General features: G+C 35.5%; 1 protein-coding gene across 3 annotated transcripts in view; it reads left to right on the forward strand.

The window, feature by feature from the left end:
• P4HA2 (prolyl 4-hydroxylase subunit alpha 2) overlaps positions 1 to 17,337 on the forward strand; it is a 102,377-nt gene that overhangs the window by 74,239 nt on the left and 10,801 nt on the right. The window contains exons 12-14 of one of the 3 annotated variants that reach the window (XM_063447419.1): positions 6,019 to 6,078; positions 6,145 to 6,210; positions 14,379 to 14,447. In XM_063447419.1, the coding sequence (XP_063303489.1) occupies positions 6,019 to 6,078; positions 6,145 to 6,210; positions 14,379 to 14,447 (195 nt within the window). The remainder of the gene's footprint in view (positions 1 to 6,018; positions 6,079 to 6,144; positions 6,211 to 14,378; positions 14,448 to 17,337) is intronic. The other 2 variants (XM_063447418.1, XM_063447417.1) reach the window with 2 other exon arrangements.

Genomic DNA, 17,337 nt, shown 5'->3' on the forward strand with positions numbered 1-17,337 from the left:
TATCAGTACCAAAATGTGTGTTTTTTGTTGCTCTGGATGTTGCCATAATTTCTGAGATTACCCTTCTTTTTTTTGTTGCCAGTCTGTGTGAACATCATTGTCAAATTAATGCAGTGTTGATGTTTTTGCGAATATGTGACATTGTTTCATGAAACATTTGCCTGTTTTTTGTTTTCTTTCTAAATGTTTCACTGACGGTGTTTTTAGATATTCAGTGTGATAACACAATATCACTGTTTCTAATTTATAATTAACTTTTGTACAGAATCTGTGATGGATGGAGCTTTTGAGGAATTAAGGTGATCTGTCTTATTGTAGCAATCCATGCAAGCCTGCTTCTCAGTTTTCCTTTAGTGAGTCACAATTTATAAGAAAACTAATGCTACCAAGCAAGCTTCTCTTATGTGAAAGAGCTTTATATAACACAATGTAAGCAATTATACTTTTAAGATTTTGAAAGGCATAGCAAGCAGGGCATGAAGGGTGTAATGCTAAACTTATTTCTAAATCTATACCTTGCTACAAAATACATTCTTAAAGTGGCAATGTCGTTTTTGAGCTTTTCCTAAAGATAGATTATTTATGAAAGGCTGGTGTTGACTTTGGTGGAAATTTCTTTAAAATTCCAATGAAATTCAAAGCTGTACATTAGATGATGTAGGGAGCCTAGCTAAGAAATGACGCTTATTACTGTAACCACTAATATTTGTGGGCAGAACACTGTCAGTAGAGACAACTGATTGGAATAGATCTCATTGTGCATAATATGAAATTAGATGCTTGTACATCTATAGTCTGTCCCTGCAGTGTTAGCACTGTAAACACTGCCTTTTCAGAGAAAATACAGTGTTTTCATTGGTGCCTAGTAACACCTCTAGTGGCATTCACTCAAACGCCACTAGAGGTGCTTTCAGCATCTCCATGCTCTGTCAGGGAGGCAGAGGTGAGGAAAGGTGAGAAAGGCAAGTAAAATACTGTAATTGGAGGTGCATGGGGGCAGTCACCTTAACAGCCACGTCAGGACTATAGTGTCAGGAATACATGTTTTTATTCCTGACATTATAGTGTTCCTTTAAATTACAACACTTTTCAAAATTGTATAACTTTAATTATCTGTTTGTTTTCTCCTGATGCTTCTCTTGTTATGGAATTTGAAGCTGGGCCATTTCTGAATAACAAAGGTCAGAAATAGGACATGATTTTTAGAAACTGCAAAACTCTACTGCATTGCCCAATTTATAATTAAGATCATATCTACTGCCATCTGTCTTTATAATGTGTGCAGTCTCATGTTTTAAGGAAGTTACATATTGCAAATAATCTGACATAAATATCAGATGTTATCGGAGAGTATATCCAAGACCGCTTTACTGCCACTGTCACAAGTTAGATAAACCACAAACCTAATCTTATGATGACATTGGCATGAAGCAAACAAGGTTTGTGCAAACAGATTAAGTGATATTAATGCTGTCTGTGTGCTTGTTTTGTGTGGTTTTTTTTTTTTCTTATTGCTTGAATTTTTTTAAATGTATCTACATTTTTAAAAGTCTGGTATATCTGTCAACATTAACAGTGAGCATATTACCTCTGATTTCTCTGAATATTTTACATATATACATCATGTTGAATAGAATTACAACTTAAATTAATTTACAAAATTGTCAATATACCATAGCCAGGAGCTTTGATGGCACAGCTTAGCATTGTAGAGGTTTGTGAAGAACAACTCCCAATAGGTTGATGCGCTGCCTTGATATTAACGACACACTGGGCAGGACAGGGCTTATGTGGCAGATATCTGCAATGCTTGACAGGACAGCTTGGGGGCAGTATAGAGTCGTTAATGGGGCCTTTTGCACTAAGTTAACATTAGAGTCTATAGTCCAGGGAATGTGGAGTTCTTGGTGGTGCTGTAGGCCACGTTTTGCTTCTTGATTCCTGCACTTTAGCCAAAAAATAAGCAATTAAACTAACAGGGTGTACTGGGACTTTGATGCTAATATTGACAATATTTCCAGCACAAATTCTAAGATCATAAAAATTCTGGAAGTAACACAAATTTTACTTGGCGCTAACAGTGTAAGTAGATGGATTTGTTAAGAAACAAGATGATTGAAGTAGCACAGGAAAGAGGTAACATACCAAAGGCTGGGACAGCAAAGTCAACAACTCTTAGATTGGAATCTGATACACGGTTGTAGTATACTCAAGAAAAGCTATTTGGTTACCATCTAATGTAAGCAGATAGGAACAATTGGCCAAGGGCCAGGATACACACCGGAAAGCAACTAATAGTGGAGTGTCTTATAAAATATAGGGAATGGACTCTGATATTGCACCATCCTCAGTTGTGCAAATCACATTTTAAGTCCTTAAGTGTATCTTAGAAGGAGAGTCAGTGTGGCAATGCCAACTTCAAGAGACAAACTGACCAACATTTTAGAAATAAAACACCATGTAGATACACCATAGAGACAGCAGAATTACCATCCTAGACTGTAGAGACTGTGGATTTAAGTGGAATAACGTCACAATGTCTAAAGCTGTTGCTTAACTAACACAGTTTGTACACATGGATGATGTAATTCACAAATACCTGTAATGCTAAGGCTAGCCATCTCAAACCCATCTCATTCATCTAGAAACATTTTATATTTGCTGTATCTTATTTCACAAAGACACCCGTAAGACCATAAACACTACAGCTCAGTGTATTGGTTATGATGCTTTGACACCACAGGCACCATCTCCAACCCCGTTAAATTGTTTATTTTTTTCGTATTGCTTCAGTGCAATTTCAGAAATTGATGATCTATTGTCACCTATAGCGAGCTGCATTAATAAGGCAAATATTTGACATCTGCATTATCAAGTGCAAATCAGTCTAATATAGGATAACCAGACAGGGTGCTAAAATATTGTTACATCCAATATAAAACAGTAATTCTGATAAGCGTCAACCTTTTAAAGTGTCATAGTTCCGAAACACTCTTAAAACAGATACCATAGAATAAGGTGCGACGTGCCTTTAACATACAATATTCAGTGTTTGTGACCATTACAATACAATAATACTTGTAAGATATGGACATTGATACTATTAAGTGCTTTTTAACACAGGTGCACTGTGATTTTTTTCCTGTGATTTTTTTTTTTATTGATTTTTTTTTTTTTACTATATAGTGTTTTTCAACAAATTTGCAGCATGTCAAAAATATATACAATAAAATGCTTCTAAACTAAATTGTGCTGTGCACTTGGGTGTCTGTTCAGATGATATGTAAAAAGAAAAAAACAAATCAAAATATATAGTGTAAACTTGTTATATATTCATACAAAGGAAATAATAGTTGACAGCTTCACTCACAAACATTGAGCAGGTGATGACTGCCAATGGGCAGCAATGAAGGTAAGGCAATTTATTTGGCACAAAAGCAGTGAACGCTAAATTCCTGATTGCCTATACACAGGTGGTTCATTACTAATGTGAACAATACCCAGGCCCTCAAATCCAGCAGCCAGTCAGTACTTTCTGAAGGCGAGGTATTTAAGTACTACGTGTGTGATGACTCGTTTCGCCAATTCACTGCTTTTTCAGTTCTACGTATCCCCCCCCCCCCCTTTTAGTCCACCAAGTGGGCAAATAAAACTGTAAAGAGTCTGATAATGCAGCCCTCTTTTAGGTACCTTGGACATAAGGGGGAAATAATTGAATACCTAATCATCAGAACAAATAATAGATAATGTCTCATACATTAGACACATAATTTACATAATTAGACACATTTTTACAAATGTATTAATAAAAAAAAAAGTAATATGCAAATTTATTCATGTTGGTTATATTAAAAACTGCATAACAATATAAAAACCATATTGTTTAAACTTGCTTAAGAAGGGAGAAAAAATATAAAAAAAAATTGGTTACAAGAATTTGAAGATGTGGTTCCCTCCATGCCAGGGTTTGTTAATCACTTCCGTATTATGGCATTTATTAAAATGTGCCAAAACACTGCGCTGTTCATAACACTTTCATTTATTATTCACATGTGCACTAATTGTTTTATTTTATGAAGGGATGAATTGTGCAGCCCACATATTGCTGAACGCACTGACAAATTAAAAGATAAGTCCATTTTTTGGTAAAACACGTAATACAATCCCTGATATAGAACTCTTCCTCTTTATACTTTGTCTTAAACTTATTGATCTCTTTTAAACCTTTCCCTTATCATTTAAAAAGTTCTTTGGTACTTTTCTCTTAGGATTACTCTGCGTTAAAAAAGTTTTAAAAGTAACAAATGGTCTATCTATGATTATTTTTGTTCGTTCTTTATCTTCTTTTAAAAGTCTCCAATGTTTATAATAGATTTCATATAACTAAAGTTATTATTAAAATCAAATATTAATGGTACTATATTATTTTTCACAATTTATTTATTTCCGTTTTCCTGTGTAATTAAATCCCTCTGATTATATTGCATAATAAGCTTTCACAACAAGCTGTTTGGGGAACTTTTTTGTTAAAAAAAAATCTCTCTATTAAACATTAGCTCTATCCTTACAAGTTTCCTCTTCCATGCAATTCCTCCTAATCCTTTGGAATTGTATTTTGGGAATATTGTGGAGCCATGGTGTATAATTGCCACTATTGTACAGTGCATAATTATTTGCACCAGGTATAAAAAAAAATAAAAAATAAATAAAGTTTGCAACTCTTAATTCTCAACATAAATTTCAAGGTCCCAAAAATATATATTCTTTGTACTACATTGACTAGTTAAACAAATACCTCAATCATTTTCTTTAGGCTTCTGCAGAAAAAAATGTAAATTAACCATAGATTCTCCCCATATAAAAAAATAAATTGTCAATGAATCTACAGTAGGAAAGTAGATTTGCATCCCACTCTGGAATGTCATAGACATACCTATTTTCCTAACCTGCCATAAATACATTTACATAACTAGGGGCGAACTTGTCCCCCCATAGACGTACCTAGACTTTGTAAATAAAACTTGGAATTAAGGAAATAATTGTTATTCAAAAACCATTGGATACGCTCAATCAAAACTATTATCTGATCCAATGTTAATTTTCTTGACTTCTCTAGACCTTGACTATGTAGAATCGATGTGCATAGAGGGAATACATCACATGTAACCAAAATAATATATCTTCCCTACACACATCCCTAAAACCTCTAATAATATCCGTAGTACCCTTCAAGTATGAAGGCACTGATTGTACTAGAAAGATTAACTGAAATTTAACCAATTTTGGATACTATCGGTCTTCTTGGAAGACATTCTATGCTTTTGTGCATTTCTGATAAGGTTTAAAAAATTAGTATACGTGGATATTCACTGGTCAAAAAATATTTATTATCATTTTAAAAAACAGCCTCTCTTCCCTTATCCAAAAGTGTATACGGGGAAAGCAATTTATTGTGAAAAAAGTCATAGTGCACTTTTGTTAAAAAGCCCTTTATTGTATAAATTTTCAAATCTTGTAAATAAAGTATTATTGTATTATAAGATTCTAAAAGTGCTACAGACTGTGATATTCCTCTTAGCGCCAATAGAAGCATATGCCACTCTTTAACACTATACTCCTTTTATTGTGATTGTCACAAACAATGAATATTGTATTTTAAAGGCAAAGCACATCTTTTTCTAATCTATCAGACACGTAGCACTGAAATTGTTCAATATAAAATATATATATATATATATATATGTGTGTGTGTGTGTGTGTGTGTATAAATTCAAACAAGTCCTGGTATAATTACACTACATTTTATGTTTTTCAAATTTTATATTTAATGCAATGCATGATCTTTGGCTTTGCGTTTCAACGCTTATTTAAGAGGTGTAATCTCACAAATTTGTTTTGCTTATGATCTGGTGATAGAACTTTCACACAAAGTGCCAATATATAGTGAAGTTATGTATTAAATACAAAGTTATATTTAATATTTCTTTGAATTTGGTTTAAAGTTATTATTTGTTGCAGCGTCCCTTTGACTCAAATCTCAAATCGGAAGGAAATAGGCTTGCAACATTTCTTAACTATGTAAGTACCTTTGTATTTGTCTAATCCCTCCACATCTGCAGTTTATTCTCACGTTTAATTTTATAGAAAGAGGAACCTGATGCTTTCAAGCGTTTAGGCACTGGGAATCGTGTGGCAACCTTTTTAAACTACGTGAGTATTGCAGTCCCAGTGATGAAACGTGTCTGGAATTGAGTGCAACAGAATTGGACACATTTTAGTGAAGAAAAAGTTATTTAGCACAAATGTGGAGATCATGTTGCAATAAAAAATATTTACGTCTAACAGGGATATTCACTAAAGTAAGAATTAAAAGTGAATTTAGAGAGATTTTCAAATTTAAAGGGACACTATAGTCACTAGAACCACTACAGCTTAATGTAGTGATTCTGTTGTTTAAAGTATGTTCTTGCAGTGTTAGCAATGTAAGCACTACCTTTTCAGAGAAAAGGCAGTGTTTACATTACTGCCTAGTAACACCTCCAGTGACAGTTACTTAGAAGGCCACTAGAGGTGCTTTTTATCTCAGTGGCATTCAGCGCCTCCATGCAGAGAGTGGAAATGCTGAACTTTCCACATAGAGATGCATTGAATTAATGCATTGCTTTGAAGAGATGTGATTGGCAGAGTGCTGCATTTTCCTGCATATGCGCAATAGCCTCCCAATGTTTTACTATAGGAAAGCATTGGACTATATGAGATAATCAATGGAGGTGGGACCATCCGTGGTGAAAAGATAGATTTTAAACTCAACAGAGAGAAAGGCCGGTGACATAAACAGTAATTCCTGCACTATAGTGTTCCTTTAACCCCTTAAGGACCAAACTTCTGGAATAAAAGGGAATCATGACATGTCACACATGTCATGTGTCCTTAAGGGGTTAAGGTCACTTGCAGTTTGGATACTCTGACCTCACTTTGCATTTAATCAGAATTCTTACTTTAGTGAATAACCCTATCAATGTGCATAGTTAAATCTTTATTATTATTCGTGGAGCGGCCTTTTAACACTGCTATGCTAACTTTCTCTAAAACACATTCATGATATACTACAGACAAAAAGCTGATGCAATGCTTCTCAAAAATGAAACATACAGGGTTATTTACTAGAGAGTTTCAAATTTAAAGCCACAGAAGCTGCATAGAAAGCATAGCTAACGTAGAGAATTGTTCCAATCCAACTATATGCAACTTTAATTTGAAATTCACCTTAAATTCTCACTTTAATAAATAACCCTGCTATGAAATGGATGAGCACCGATAAGTGAGTCCCAAGTCGTCAACCTCTCCGCAAGATGTTTTGGTGGCCTGCAATTTGTCTGCTCATTGCTGCTGATAAAAATGACTTTTTGAGTTTGACATTTGTTTGTAGTGTTTGCATTTCTCTGCATTTTATTTATGTAAAAATGTTTTAAGTGTTATGTTTACTTTGCAAAATGTAATGTTCCACATGTTGAAGGCCTAGCAATCCGGTTTCACAGTAGTTTCTACCTTGTTTTCTTGTGTTGTTTTCCCAGAGGTGGTAAGTCAATGGGTTGAGTCAAATGTTACTTGTTTGTGTTTTAAAGATATAATAACTTGCCTGATTGACACATATAGAAGGTGTAGCTAAACAAGAAAGGATGCCATCTTAATCGTGTGTAATATATACTAATGTTTAAAATGAATATGCTTGTTTTCCTGCTTAATGCACTAGGGTGTATTATTATATTTATCATTTATATAGCGCCAACATATTCCACAGCGCTTTACAATTTAAAGAAAGGGTATATCTAACAACAAGTAAAAAAACCAAAATAATAAAAGAGAGGTGATAAAGGCGTTGCTCAAACAAGCTTACAATCTAGTCAATCCAGATGTCAAACTATGCCTCTTCAGATGTTATCCTGTCAATATATGGGAATCTGCAGAAATTTTTCTGGGGGCAGTGTGTGGAGGGGTGACATTATTGGGGCAATGTAAAGAGAGGGGGCAGTGTGTGGAGAGGGGGCAGTATTTAAAGAGGGGGGCTGTGTGAAGAGGGTGCAATGTTGGGGGAAGTGTGTGGAGAGGGTGCAGTGTGGGGTGGGCAGTGTGTAGAGAGGGTGTAGAGAGTCAGTGTGGGGAGGGCAGTGTGGTGGGTAGTGTGTGGAGAGGGGACTTTGTAGGGAGGGAGCAGTGTGGAAGGGCAGTGTGTGGAGAGGGGGCTTTGTGGAGGGTGCAGTGTACCTTTTTTTTTTCCCAGCAGTAACTTCCCTGGTGGTCCGATGGCATAACTATCTGATCTGCAGCTCCGCCAGGTGCAGTGCTGCAATACTTGTGATAGGTGTCTCACGTGCCTTGGAAGCATCTGAGCATTGCCGTGGTAACCCGCGACAACGCTCTGATTGTCTTAGATCGCGAGACACTAACTTCAGTCGCAAGCTCTGCACCGCTGGTGGAGCTGCAGACTGAAGGCACGGTGCGCACTCCACATGGGCAGAGTGAGTGGAGGGGACACACACCCAGCGGCATACATAGCAAGCCGCCGAGCCCCCTCCTGGTGTCGACATGTTATGCTGCCCTAAGGCAAGTTATACTGACTGGATAATGTTTTAACTTTTGTTTAAACAGAAATTGTGTGGTTTGCTTGTCAAATCCCTGATGTTCAAATGCCAAAGGTCTATAAATAGTAGGATTTCAGTTGATTGAATAAAAGTGACCTTTTGCAGCTGCATATTTACTACAACTGGGTGTATGAATCCTCCAGCGCTCTGGGGCCATTTATATATAAAGGAACTTCTATGTCTTGATAGCAAGGGGGCACTGAGGTATAGATTTTGATGGCTGTTGAATGACTGCAGATAGGAATTTATGCAGATAAAGTATGCTGAAGATCTTCAAGTCATATTTTCCAGCAGCTTATTTATTTTTGTGAACAACCCTGTGGCTAGAGCAGATAGCAATTTCCTTTTGCGTAGTTCTGGCAGTAGAAACCAGAATTACACAGTAATGTTTTTACTTATCATATTTTTATATTGATAAGGAAGATTTGCAACCCAAACAACAAGTTAGATTTAGAATGGTTTAAACCACCTATTTGCCACAATTCTAAATGGAGAGGGAGAGCAAAAATTATTTGGGCCAGTCACCAGCGCGGTATAAAAATAAAATAAATAATTATTTATCATTCTTTTAACATATAATATTTTTAAAATGTTTGGAGTCTGGTGCATACATGAGTACATGAGTGTTTGTGCCATCTAACAAGATTAGGAACTTTTAGCTAATGCATAGTATCCTCTAGAACAGTGTTTCCCAACCCAGTCCACATGGACCACCAACAGTCCAGGTTTTGTCAGTATCTCCATTGGAATAAACCAGGGAAATAAATAAATCCTGGATTGTTAGTGGTCCACGAGGACTGGGTTGGAGAACACTGCTCTAGAATATACAGATCATATTTCATGATTGCATTCAATTCTGACAAGTTTCTTCTTTCACTTTCTTGATTAGACAGTATTTAGTTGCTAAACAAATTTGGTACATGAGTTTGATGCTCCGCTTATTTAATCCTTATACTTGGCACCCCAACACCGATAGGTTATTCCTTTTTTTTTGTGCATAATTTTACCAGTCTGCCGTAAGGATGAGATAAGCAAGCACTGTCTTTTCTTGACAGGGGCCCAATGAACATTACGTTAGCTTGGAGACCTGTTCGTCAATTTTAAAATTAGCTTTGTAATTGTAATATAATAGATGCCGAAATAAATTATCGAAATAACTCCACTAGACCTTTAGTGTCACAGCAGCCTCCATTGCACTTGGGAAGGTATGGCTGCTTCAGTAAGCATTTATAGTGGGCAACTGCTTGGGTCCTGTTTAATTTGTTAAACCTGTTCCAACCTTTTGAAGAGTCATCTATTATCAAGAACCACTTTTGTACCCAGCAACTTTAAAAGTTTTCACAGCACTAAGATGTTTTGTTTCCTGTTTTTTAGAACGACACATAAATAGGTATTTCACCGTGCCATCGGCAGGTAATCTACGAAAAGGACTGAACTTAGTTAACATATTACATCCCTCCCTGCAACAGCTTCCTCCCATACCTTAAAAACCCAATTTTTGCCGGTCTCGCATTTCTTCGGTGGAAGATAGCCACATGCTTCATTCTGGGAGGTTGTGTTCTCTTGACTCGCATTCTAGCTTGCCGGTATTCTTTTTTTATTATTCTTTTTTTTTTTTATTGCAAATTGGTTGGCATTAGTAGGGATCCATAGGACATAAACGGGCAATGCGGAATCAGGCTTTGCAAGCAGCACAAATTAACTGCTTATGCGTTTTAAGGCAGTCTGGCTGCACTATTGCTTATTGGCCAGTTGGATAGTTTTCAGGGAATTTTAAATCGTTTTGGGGGATATACACACCTATCTGACCGCAACATGCAAGTTGATATAAGTGCTCTGTGTCTCACCGGCTTCTCCAGAAGAGGCCTTTAAGGTGAGAGATTGTGTCGTTTGTAAAGTTTTTGATTTTGGAGAACGTGACTTTGTATTATTAATTCAGGTACCTAATTGTTCATCTCCTGAAAAACCTGGAGAGAAAGTTAAAAAGCTACAAACACCCTTCACATCCCACTAAAACCACAGTTAAAACAAAACATTTGGCATGATCTGTGTACAGAGGGAGTCAGAAATAAATACTCCAACCTGTTCTCCGTGGAAACATTAGAGAAAACAAAGCAGCAGGAAATTAAAATATTTCAAAGCTGGTTTCAAAGTAAATTACAGCTGAATCTGCGATATATTAAATCAATTTTTTTTGGAAAAAAGTAAATACTGGTTTTGCAGAAGAAACACATGGGGGTTTCAAGCCGTGTGTAGGGGGCCTGTGCCCACACCGCCCCTTTTTATTGATGCCATAGAGTTAACTCTGATACTTTGGAGAGACAAATTATATCACATATATATTTATAAGATAAAAGTTAAATATTAGCTCTCTAAAGTGTATTTAAAATTAAAAAAAAGATTCTATTGTCAAGCTAATGCCGTTATGTAGTTTGGGACTTTATAAAAAGTGGTTAAAACCCACTGATATAGAATTTGTTTTGAAAGGTTCTAATTAAGCAAAATAACAATGTCCTAAAACATTTGCAGTCACAAATTGTTTAAATTATCTTTTCTTAAATTTTCTGTCCACCACTTTTTTTCCCTTTTTTTTTTTTGCTTAAAGCATCGCCCTAGTGTCTAGCTAGCGTATAACCCACTACCATCATTTTTTTTTTTTCAAATTCCCTTGTTTTTATTATGTTCACAATGCCCAGAATATCCTACTCATGCAAATAAAAGTGGTGAGTGAGTTGTTATAGACAAAAAAACTATGGAAGTTCTTTGCTAAGAGATAGTTCAAACATGCATTAGTTGGCCATCAGGGTTTTGCTCCAGTCAGCAAATCTGAAGAAGCATGGGAAAGAGAATATTTTGCCACTACAAAGTCCTCTCACCATAAAATAAACGTTAATTACAGAGAACTTTTAAACTATCAAATAAAAAAGTTAATTTGTAGTATGAAAGACTGCTACCTAGCAGGTCCACTTGAAGATAGAAACTTGGGGTATTTAAGACGCTATGACCACTTCAAATCCCTGAAGTGATCATTGTGCTTGGAGTAAGCCTTCAAAAGAACAGTCCACTATAACCTCTACAACTCACAAAACACAAAAGGAAAACAAACGTTTCAGGTTCCGTTAATGCAGTGGAAATAGAATTCCAAAAAGGTATGATTTTAGGACAGGTCTACCAAATATGAAAATAGGTGCCCTTTTGACTACATAGACACCAACAAAGATTTTGTAAAATTGGTTTTGGTAACCAACACAAATAAACATGTGTGGTAGACTCCCATACGTTGTCTCAATCTGAACTCTGCTATTCACAGCCCATCACAACAAGTATATTATAAATACTATTTTAAGACAATAATGTGTTTCTTCCTTTTTTAGATTCAGACCCATGATCTCTCTTTAAGAAAGGGGGAAAAAAAGCCATTGCATGTAACTCCAATCTATGGCTGCCATTGCTGAGACTGTCTCCTATGCATCATACTTTATGACCTCTGTGAGATCAACAAAACGTATTATCCTAGCCCAATCTAACGGTTCTCTTTGAAAAGCATTGGGGTCCTATGGTACATGCGCGGCAATCCCCACTATCAGTTTCATACTTCTCTTACAGAAATATATGAAAATGAAAAGGGGGGGACGGGGACTAAATCTAAAACTGCAGTAAGACACTCTTACATTAGAAATCGAAATGTGTATCTGAGTTTCTTCCTGCGGATATAGATTTAGGCCACCCTGTAATAATAAAATGTATTTTACTCAGCTTTTCCTTTTAAACGCTTTTGTATTTCACAAGCAGTAAAGCATGCTTATTTTATCTTTACAGTGACAATGCAATTTCCTTTTCATTGCCATTAAAATCTGTTAAAGTTCTTAGTAAACTTTTAATTACCACTGAGTTGAGATTGAGGTTAACTTTCTTCTCAATAACAAATTTGCGATAAGTTACAGCAGATACGTCCGCTACATTATTTAGCTAATGAAGAATGCAAACATCACTTGTAATGTAGCATATCAAAACGTACATATGCTTTATACCTCTATACCCAGGTTAATTTAACATACAAAAGATGCTTATCGGAATGGAAGAGTGGGGCATTAAGGGTGACTTACAGAGATAGTTCTATTTAATGTTAATTAGTACTAATTTACAAAGATAGAGAAACCTCAAAAGACAGCATAATTAACTGTAACCTAACCTAGATTTTGCAACACATTTCTGTTAGTGTCTGGAGGGCTCTTTCAAGCTTTGCAGGCTGAATTTGGTATACAGTATATAGAATATAATGTTTTTTGGGATGCAAATGCCTGCGTGGGATGCATGATACATTGTTCACATGAGATGCTATTTGCTCTAATATCTTACTTAATTGATCTAGTGGTCATGTGAGACTCCTTACTGTAGAGCTTCAATTATCCTGGAGAAAATGGGATTTATGCAGATATTGATATTGAACTGATATATATATATATATATATATATATGTCCTGACGAAAGTTCCTGAATGTTATGTATATATATATATAGCTAGCAAATGGTTAACTTGCCTTTATTTTCTTTAACCCCTTAAGAACACGTGCCATGTCATGATTCCCTTTTTTTCCAGAAGTTTGGTCCTTAAGGGGTTAATCTACCTGGGGAGATTTTTTATTTTATTATTTTTTGGCGGGGAGTGCGAGGGGGGTCCCTGAAAGAAAGCCCAATTCTCCTAGTATGGGGAGTAAAGTTTTGCTCATTCGACCTACCAAGGTTGGAAGGTAGGAGTAGACTTTGGTTATCTGATACACCAATTTTCCCTGATAATATTTGTCGTATTCTTTGTTAAAGGATCCCCCTGAGCACCGTAACCACTTCAGATTGTTAAAGTGGTTAGGACACAATAACCCAGCATGTGCCGCATGTTCTATCACAACCAGAGATCTTTTACTGTTTTTGCTAGGTGTAATTCTAAATTCAGCATTATCCAGAAACTTTCTTCCTAAGCTGGCTACATGAATGTTCTCCAAACGCTACATACACAACGTGGACTGAACTTTTTCTCAGGTTGTGAGTCACACAACCTGCGTGAAAAAAAAAATGGTTTAATTTTCAATCATATGTAAACTTTAGAACTTTTTTTATCTACTGCTATGTACATTTAACTTTAATTACATACAGGAATGTCCTGAGAGGTCTAGCAAGCTATTAACAGAGCAGGTCTGCAGGAGATAAGACATTTTAAATTAAACAGAATTTGCAATAATTTAAGTGTAACTATTACATCTCACTTTACAGTAAGTTTTTAAGGTAGGCTGTTCACATTACTTGCAAGGAGTACTATACAAAGTGATTTAACTACTAAATGTCAGAATTAAGCAGTAAGACTGCAGTATACATAGTCTATACACAAAGGCTGCTTCATTAAGCTAAAGTTATTTTGGTGACTATAGTGTCCATTTAATGACAGATTGAATCCGCCTCAGGAATGATTCCAATTAAATTGAAACATATATGAGAAGTACCATATTTTTCCAACAATGTTTCTGCTGAGTACCTCAATTAGAGTTGACACTGAAGTTACATTAAAACAGGAATATGTCAGGATTTTTTTTTTTATAGGTGAGCACTACTACGAACGTGGACATAGCTCACTCAGTAGATAACATTTAGCCTAACTAAATACTAAAGACTGTTTCTTTATTCCAGAGTTATTCATCCTCTAGTTATGTTTTGTGTTTTAAGTAATACGTTTGTGTCCCGTAGATGAGTGATGTACAGTCTGGTGGAGCAACCGTGTTTCCAGACTTTGGTGCAGCAATATATCCCAGAAAGGTAAGTGTTTAATAACTGGTTATAAAAATGCAATAATTGTTAATGCCAAAAATGCATCACTATGTGTCACTAATAATGCACGCATCCTCAAACTAATTGAGATAGGCTTTGTGGCAAGCTAGGCCTGCTGTTCCTATCCAACAATGACTTGCTTAATTGATGTGTATTAAGAATTCACTCCTGGCTGGTGTACATGCATACTTATCAGACATCTGGTACAATAAATATTAATTATAGGAGAAACACATGTAATTGAATGGAAGCTTTCAGGTTTGTTTGATCAACTATTATTTCTATAGTATTGTTTTTACAACATTTTCTGAAGTGTTTAACAATTATTACAGCAAGTAATTTTCAAGCAAATAAAATAGGCCGATACAATAGAGGGAAGGAGGCCGTACTCAAGCAAGCTTACCATTTAGGATAAAGTAATGTGCATTCTCCCAAATTCTCATAAAGTCTGCCATCTGAACCTTCGAAATAAGAGAAGAAAAATAAATAATTGACTCAATCTGTCAAAAATTCTGCATTTGAGAAACATTTATGCACTAAATTCAAACAGTTATGCAATAAATTAAGAATAGTTAGGAGTTCTTAATAATTTTACTAGCCTTGCCTTAATTTACATTTATTCTTTTCTTCATTCTTTGTTCTGGATATCAAATTCCTGATTAATCTATTTTGTTCTCTTCTGCCCATGATGCCTACTATTTGCATTCTGCGGCGTTGCTTTTACCATGAGTAAATTTGATTGGCGAATAAAACAGAACTTTTTTTAAAGCTCTGTTTATTGTCATGTTTTGTCCACTTGACTGGTATACATTAATCAGGAATAGTCCTTTCTCTTCTTTATGTATTACTTTTTTTATATAAATTATTATTAATATAATTAAAATAAGCTACTAGAGAGAGAACTCACTTCCACCAAAATGGTGAGTATATCTGTGAATGGGATAAACAATTATCCTAATTATTGGTCAGGTAAGTTCCAGAGTTCCAGCTTCTACCAAAATTAAGGGTAAAAACAGGATGCTAGGAATGAACAAAGGAAGTAACCCTACTTAGTCTCCAGATACTAGGCTGACGTCCTATCACATTTTCTTCCAAGTAGCCACTCTCTATTTAGGGGCCATCTAGCCAAGCACTTTGTATAAAAGAGCTCCAATGGCTAGATATCAGCTCACGGGCAGGGCTCTCTTACCTCTTGTATTTGTATGTGTATATTGTACGTTTCTCCACTAATTGTACAGCGCTGCGGAATCTGTGTGCGCTTTATAAATAGCAATAATAAATAAAGAAATAAATAGGTGGCTATTGGAACTTCCTTTGGTCCTTTTCACACACCTCCCTACATTCTAAATGGACAAAGATGGATACTTTAATTTTAGGAGTGTGAGTGTCTTTTCTGTGGAATTTTAGATGAGGTACTAATAGCAATTTATACACCAACATGTAATTTATAACAAGAACATTGTATCTTATTTTCAGACTGATTTCCAAACACATTTATTGTAGTTTAAATATACATTACAGTGAGAATTATTATTATTATATGTGGAGCTCTGTCATACACTCAGATATACCATCACTTTGAGTAATGCTTTTTCATTGGCTCTCAAGTCATGCAATATATCATTTTTCTATTCTTCATCTACTTGGTTTTTTTTCTTTAAGTTTAAGATTTCACCCTTTACTTTTTAATATATGAAAGTTAACACTTTATTTAATGTGGTTCTGTGGTATATAATTTCCTTCCACCACAAAAGCGATAAATGTGGGCTTATTTTCTGTATTCTGTGTTAACATGTTTACTTCCTGAACCTCGAAGTCTCCATCGAGCTAAATATTTTGCTAGTAGTAATGTGTTGGCCCATAAAGTTTCTAGCTTGGCAGAGAGGAAACAGGGTCGTTGCTTATGGGAGGGGGAAGGACTAGAAGGCACATTTCCACCCATCCTGCTTCTGTCGTGACAGCATCCTCCCAAAATGGCCTTTCTTTGTATCCGTATTTGATTAGTGTTTCTGTATTGCACTTGTTGAAGAATTCAATTTTTGTTTGTTTTCGTGTTTCCAACTCTATAAGTCATTTAAGAACGTTTAATAAGGATGCCTGTGACACTAGTGCCCGCTTTCATATAGATTTGCAGCAGGGTAATCCCAGACTTTCGCGGTCTTGCAAACCAGAAGTACAGCTGGATCAGCGATAATATCTTATGCATCCATTCTTAAGATGCCACTATAGAATAATAAATAGCAATTTGCGGCCATGTGGTACATACAAACCAGCAAATTCCCCAACGACAAATGTGACACTACTGCGTGGAAAAGACACATCATGTATTGAGGAGAACACATGTTTTATTTTGGCATTGGATCTGAAAGGTACATAGTACATTAAACATGAGGGGATACATCAGCAGTAAGGGTTGAATTTGAATTAATATCTGGCCGATATTGGCATTCTCCAATTAGTCAACTTAACACATTTAACACCAAAAATCATTTAGGCGAGATCCATGTACCCTTTAGACCCTTTAGTTGTGATTGTGTTTATGAAATGTTCAGGATGTATTTTTATCTTAAAAGCATTTTTAAAGTCTGACTTTCAATTGTACAATTAATTTGTGTGGTCTACACAATTTTCTGTTTCTCTATTATATTGAGTCTTATATAATACAAATTACAAGGCATAGTATCCCGTCTCTTACTCAATGTTATATTAATACAAATTTGATATGCGTATAGCATCTTAAATAGGAATCGTAGACAAGAAAGACATTACATGAAAAAAAGAAATAGTTCAACAAATTTGGTCAGAGGTTTTATGCTTGTATTTACCACTTTCCTTGTTTTGAAATGCTATGTAGAGGGTTATTCACTGAAGTGAGAAT

Source organism: Pelobates fuscus, chromosome 3 (assembly GCF_036172605.1).
Source record: "Pelobates fuscus isolate aPelFus1 chromosome 3, aPelFus1.pri, whole genome shotgun sequence".
Taxonomy (NCBI): domain Eukaryota; kingdom Metazoa; phylum Chordata; class Amphibia; order Anura; family Pelobatidae; genus Pelobates; species Pelobates fuscus.